This window comes from Penaeus japonicus, unplaced genomic scaffold, assembly GCF_977035675.1.
Source record: "Penaeus japonicus unplaced genomic scaffold, GWHDUDI00000001_assembly GWHDUDI00000026, whole genome shotgun sequence".
Taxonomy (NCBI): domain Eukaryota; kingdom Metazoa; phylum Arthropoda; class Malacostraca; order Decapoda; family Penaeidae; genus Penaeus; species Penaeus japonicus.
The window spans coordinates 4913881-4920619 of NW_028234428.1; the positions used below are offsets into that span (position 1 = coordinate 4913881).

The window sequence follows — 6739 nt, forward strand, 5'->3', positions numbered from 1 at the left end:
TGGGTTTGGAAATGAGTTGTCTAAAAAAAAATTTTTTTGATATACACTACATATTCATGATAGAACAGTGATTCTTTCATTCTCTATCAAGTGTAGGTACATGCTTCTGATTTAAGATGCTCGTACTTCTATTACCAGAGCACATTAGATTCTAGCAGATCTTGTCAAACTCTGAGTCACTGAAGATGAGCGGTTAAGCCATTTGAGAACATTGAATGCACACTTCGGGGGGGGGCCCAGTCGTGAATGTCGAACTATAAAGAATTATTGGTCATCACTATAGCAGATTCCAGAGAGCTAGACTGAAGATGTCTCTCTAGCCGAGTAAGTAAGGGAATAATATCATACACGATAGTTTAATAAGGGATCTACCATAATGTCTAAAATCTGTAACCAGTTAGAACATATTCCAGTCTGCTCTGACCATAGGACTTTCGTAACTTTCTGGTCTGTCAATGACATAATTAAAGAATACAAGAGAGCCAACCCAAATAGGCATTCCTACTCAGATCGTTCTACTGCCCTGCTATACGCGAAATATATAGGAGTTGATTCGTAACATGAGATAGCGAGCAAAAACATCATAAGGTAAGACGGGAGTCACCTTCACTCGGACATAGACATCAGAATGGGGCTTTGAGTTGCGAAATTCGTGGTGACGGGGCAGAGAACTGAGGTGTAAATGCCTGTGGACTGAGATAGAATTAGCAGTAAGAAATTATAAGTAAGAGAATTCGGGCATCTATGAGATTAAGTCCTAAACGATCAACAGACTCATAATAAAATTGTATTAGTGAGACTGTATTAGTGAGGAGTCTCGCAGCTTATATATATAAGAGATATAGTAGATGAATATGAACTAAGCAAGACTATGCACACTAGTGAAGACTATATATATTATATATTAAGATATTTTATATATAATATTGATATATATATATATAGTTATGTATAATATATATTTAATATAATATATATTATATATATATATATATATATATATATATATATATGCCGTATATATATAAGTATATATATATAATTAGATATTTATATAGATATATATAAGATATATAATATATATATTTACATATTGGATAATATGTATATATATGTATTTTTATAGGTAATATTGACATATATATATATATATATATATATAAATATTATATATATATATATATAACATATATAGATATAGATATACAGATATATACATAATATATAATATTAGTATATATATATATTATATATATATATATAATATATTTGTATATTATATGTGATATAGATTTATATATATGTATAAATAATGTAGATATAGTATATAATATATATAATATATATATATATATATATATATATAGATATAGATATATAATATGTATTATCTATATATAATATATATAGATATATATATATATAATAAATAATATAGATATAATATAAATAAATATTTAGGTATAATATGTGTGGGTGTGTGTACTGGGGTAGGGGGGGATGTGGTAGGAGTGGTGTACTGTGTAGGTGGGGGGTGGGTGGGGTGGTGGGGGTGGTGGTGGGGGGGGGTGGGGGGTGGGGGGGGTGTGGGGGTGGGTAGGGGGGGTGAGGTTGGGGGGGAGGAGTGAGGTGATGGGGTTTTAGTTGGGTGGTGGGGGGGGTTGGATATAGAGAGTAAGGAAAGGGGGGTGGGGATGTGTGATGGTTTATATCTATACTCATGTGTGTAATGTGTGGGGAAGAGGTGTGTGGGGGGGTGGGTTGTTTGTGGGGGTGAGTGGTGGGGGTTTGTGGGGGTGGGGGGTTGGTGTGTGGGGTGGTGATTTTTGGGGTGTGGTTAGTGTTGGGTTGTTTGGGTGTGGTCATGTAGGGGGGGATATATTGGTGGAGGGGTTGGGTTATGATAGTGGGTAGTTAGGTGAGTTTTTTTGTTTTTGTTTTGTGTTTATTTTTTTTGTATTTTTGTGATTTTTTTAAAGTTTGAAGAAATTAAAAAATGGGTGGTGTTATGTATTTCTGATTTTAAGTTCTTTTATAGTGACTTGATGCATGATTTGATTATTGGGTTTATATCAGTTTTTTTAATGGTAACTCATTGCATAGCCATCTTTCAGAATTATTATGAATAATGAAAGTACTGATTTTGATTTTATTAGGGATGGAATTGTTGGGTGGCGGTGGATTTAATTTAGAGGAGGTTGGAAGGTTAGGGTTTTTTAATTATTGTAGGAATGATTTTGGAGGAACAAATTTATATTGAATAATTTTATAGTTTGTATAATGGAACTAACTTATTATTTGCATCAGAAGGTGTCCTTCACACTTTCGTCACCAAAGCTGAACGCAGTTGGGGGGAGAAAGCTGTATAGTATAGGAAATATTGTTGGGGAGGATTGATGAATTTAGATGTTAATGGTAAAAATTTGTATTATTAATTTTTATTTGTTGGATTTTTAAAAATATTTGTAGTTTTTATTAAGGGTTCACCAAGAGAGTAGATAAGCCACTAAATTTTTTTCGAGTTGCTTCGTTTAAAACAATGACAAAGACACATCTACACATATATGCGATTCTCTCTCTAAAAAAAATCTTAGTGAGCCTTCATAGACCCCCCTGATAAAGGCTTATGGCCATATGGTAAAAGAAAATGTTGGGACCCTGCATTGCACTCAGTGTTGAGATTAGATACTTAGTGCAGATTTTGTGTACTAGTTATTCTGTGGACCCTGTTTTCATATCTGATCCATAGGTTTATTATTTTAAAAAATGTTGGGCAGGTTTAACCCATTCCCGACGGGGGATTTCTAGCCTAGAATGTCCAAATGCCGGGGCGTTCGAATTATTAGGCCTAAATCAATTGAATGGCCGGCACAATACTGTGCCACCTGGCAACTGGGCTTTTGAATGCGCGGTACACATGCTGTACCACCCGTCCTGTGTGGGTTAAGCACCTGAAATTGTCCCTCCTTTAATTCACAATTAATCAAAGCAATAAGATATATTAAGATATAACTCTTTAACAAGTATGTATACTTGTGTACAAGTATTTATGCAGCTATAAACATATACTGCCACACATATGCATAACTGCTTACATTTAAATACATGCAGCACTTACAGTCGTATTTACGCTTGTATTTTTACATGCATCAAGGTATTTATACACAAGATAAGGTATGACACATCAACACCTTCAAACAATAGCTGTGTGAATTAGCTCACCACAACAATTTTGCATGGTTGCATGTAGTACACTGCAAATTACTGTTTCACCATATAATATTCCAGCTAGGTAAGTCTGAGAAGTAAGGAGCAGCTTCAAATAAGTAATGATAGAAAACTGTGAGTGGCATTAAAGAGAAAAGCAGGTACTGTTGGCCTATAGTGCACCTTTGGCAAAACTGAATATTACTACTAAGCATAAGTATTTTGTTATAGTATGTGTTTTCCTTGAAAGTGAGATTTCAGCCTGTTTCCCAATCCACCAGGCTTACAAATCACAATAATTTCCATGCATTTGTGTCTAAGTACTATTGAAATTTCCTGAGTCTTTTAGTGCAGGGTTACAGCAAAATTACAGGGCTCCCAATATTTTTTTTTAAGCATATGTTTTGTATCCCCCCACCAAGCATGACTGTCTGGTGATGTCTCCTATATTTGTTCTTGTTGCTTGATTGGTTCTGTGTGTTATTTGTGTGTAGGCATATGCCTGTCTATTTTTCTGTATTTACCTCGATGTTTGTATGCGTGAAAATGACTCTATCATTCTTGATGTATAGATATGCAACATATTACCTGAATATTGAAAAGATGATTCCATATGATATATTTATGACAATGATATACTTTTCCTTAAAGGGTTAGTGTTGCCTATGATCACTTGGTAGTGCGAGAACCCACACAGCTCAACATCTACCAAGTGAGTAAATCAACCACAATCATGAATCACCTTCTGGAAAATCCAAGTCCACTTTACAGTCATACAGACCTTCTTGAGAGTCTCAGGTAAGTGCAGTGACTATTCCTTTAAGATGAATAACTTTACTTAAACAAATTTCAAACCTTCTTTGCTCCTAGTCATATTGAAGAAGGAAATGAGGAGCTATAGTTGCAACATTGTTATTTGATGAATCATATTTTAAATGAACTTAAATATTTTTGACAGACTCTCTGCATGTAAGGGAGGGGGACCGATAAAATTTCCATCTTCTAAGGAAATTACCAGTCGGCCTCTTCAAGAAGTGAAAGTGTTTTATTGGCTGGCAAAGATGAGCAGAAGCATTAGAGTCAGTGACATAAAGCCTATAGAACATTTGGTAAGTATCATCACTATTCATTTATATATTTTTATGTTTGTATGTAGTTATCTTTCAAATTTCATTTTTTACCTGTGAGGATGTGAAGCCAATTGAATGTTTGATAAGTATTTTATTATGATTGTAGTCATGATAAGTAAGAAAAAATTAGTGAGAAAGCCAGCAATGCAAGCAGACATAGGTGTAACAAACATGATTATGAAGTCAGGATTGAGTAAATAAAGTTTGGTAATTAAAATTGAAATAAAGATGGAAAGTATATGATAAGAATAAAGGAAAATTAATTTGAGGTGGCTAACATTATAGGAAGACAAAGAACCTTTTTGTATACGTTAATACACTTCTCAAATATTGATTTTCTTTTCTTTTCTTTTTTGAATGGAACAGAGGATTTTAAACTTTTGCTTTGAAAGTCAATGAAATTATACATTATACAGTCCTATTTTCCGATCAAAACTTACTAGAAGATGTTTAGGAATTTCTGTTAAGGTATGATATATCATCATAGCTTATGATTCTGTAAACTGACATACAGTTTTTATTTACAGGAAGAACTAGAGCTACATCTGCAAACAGTAATACTGGAAGAATGGATAAGGGATTGTCTTCAGAAACTGACCAGTGCAGTCATGCCAATGGACCCATCCATTTCTTTGTCTATTTCTTTAATGTGTGAATGGATGGGTAAAAAAGATAATGAAAGTGATGTAAAGTTATCAAAGGTATGGGAAAGTTATCATGTATTAAAGTTACTAAAAATCTTAGGAAGCTACAAATTGAAAATTGACAAAGATATGAAAAGGTATCATTATTATCATTTATCAAAATTTGGACTTGTACTTTGCAGGCTAGTCACAGTTGATATTGCAGAAAATCTCCTGTGCATATATTTTTATTCCTCTTCACCTACTTTATGTAATCATACATCCTTTTTGCTTTACTTTTTTAGTCAGTGAAGAAGAAGATTGGCACAGTCAGCAAGGAGCAGTGTCTTGTTTGCAAAGAAAATGTCAAACTGGACTCCCTAGTTCGAGGAAAGTGTAAAAAAGGTAAGAAAAAAATGCTTTTAGACCTTCAGTGAATTTAGTATATGATGTAGAAGTTTGATTAAGGATGGCCATACTGTTATGTAGTTTTTTTTTTTTATTATTATCATAGATATACAGTATGAGAAGGCATGTTTTTTATATATATATTCTGCTTTTTATTTAGTATGAGTAATATTTTTAACAATATCAGTGTGTAAGCTCTATAGAACCCTAGCTAACATGCTCAACTTTTAGTGAGTTTTACAGGAAAGCATAATATGTTTTAGATTTTTAAGGCCTTCCTTTAGCACTCATTTAAATGCAATTCCATCAATTTAGTTTGTGATGTTTAAAAAAAAATTGTGTATTATTTTTTACAAACTGAAGATGAGATAACTTTGTCTTTTGGTAATTAAAGGTGTTGCATGCTTTGAATGACATATCTAAAAGCAAAACAAAACAAACAAAATCCATAAGAATGTTTGTTTGTTTTTTGTTAACGGAATTTATAAATTGATGATTAATTATTTTCATAACATACAGGTCACACACTACCCAGATGCTGCCGAACATTTTTGTTAAGCAGGCCAACAGTACAGTGTCCTCGCTGCAGAGTTTTTATCCACTCAAAAGCTTCTTGTAAGTATTTCCTGAATTTTTACTTCATGACTTTTGTGAAAGTATTTATGATCAGCATATAAAATCATGAACATTTATTAACATGTTGAATTTAACCATTTTTATTTATTTTTATATCTATTCATTCATTCTTGCTTTAATTTTTTATATTTTCATTATTATTGCTATCTTCATGATTAAGATTGTAGTCAGTCTTATTATTATTATAGTGCAAAAATTACTAATATTATTTATATAATTATTGTTATTATCATCATTAAAATCATTATCATTATCATCATTATTATTGTCATCATCATCATCATCATCATTAATCCAGGACTGATGGGGGATAGATATACTTGCCCAGTCCCCAGGATAGGTAGTAGTGCCACCTACGTGGCATCCCAGATGGGTTATATTTCAGCTTCATGTGACACACAACATCCTTCTACACTTTCTTTCATTCACACATTATAATACCAGTGCCTTTTTTGTGTTTGTCATTTTTTTGTGTTCTATTGTATTGTGAGACTTCCATGTGTCATATTCCAAGCTCTATCAATGTTGCAGTCGACTTAAATTGTATTGCAGGGTCCATAGCAGCTCATTATTTTCTTTATACTCAGTGTGATAAAACTATTGCAGTTTCATGGGAAGTCATATAACAACTTTATATTTTCTTAGTATTTGTGTACTATCATAAACAAATTCAAAAAAAAATTACCATCTACAGTGAAGATAACATAAAGAGAAAAAGAGGAGGAAGGAAAACTG

The 6739-nt window shown here is 32.7% G+C and overlaps 1 protein-coding gene across 1 annotated transcript in view; it reads left to right on the plus strand.

The window, feature by feature from the left end:
• Positions 1–3779: 3779 nt before the first annotated feature.
• LOC122252269 (uncharacterized) overlaps positions 3780–6739 on the plus strand; it is a 3731-nt gene continuing 771 nt past the window's right edge. The window contains exons 1-5 of the mRNA XM_086551924.1: positions 3780–4005; positions 4166–4316; positions 4865–5038; positions 5266–5365; positions 5888–5983. Of these exons, the coding sequence (XP_086408050.1) occupies positions 3941–4005; positions 4166–4316; positions 4865–5038; positions 5266–5365; positions 5888–5983 (586 nt within the window). The 5' untranslated portion in view covers positions 3780–3940. The remainder of the gene's footprint in view (positions 4006–4165; positions 4317–4864; positions 5039–5265; positions 5366–5887; positions 5984–6739) is intronic.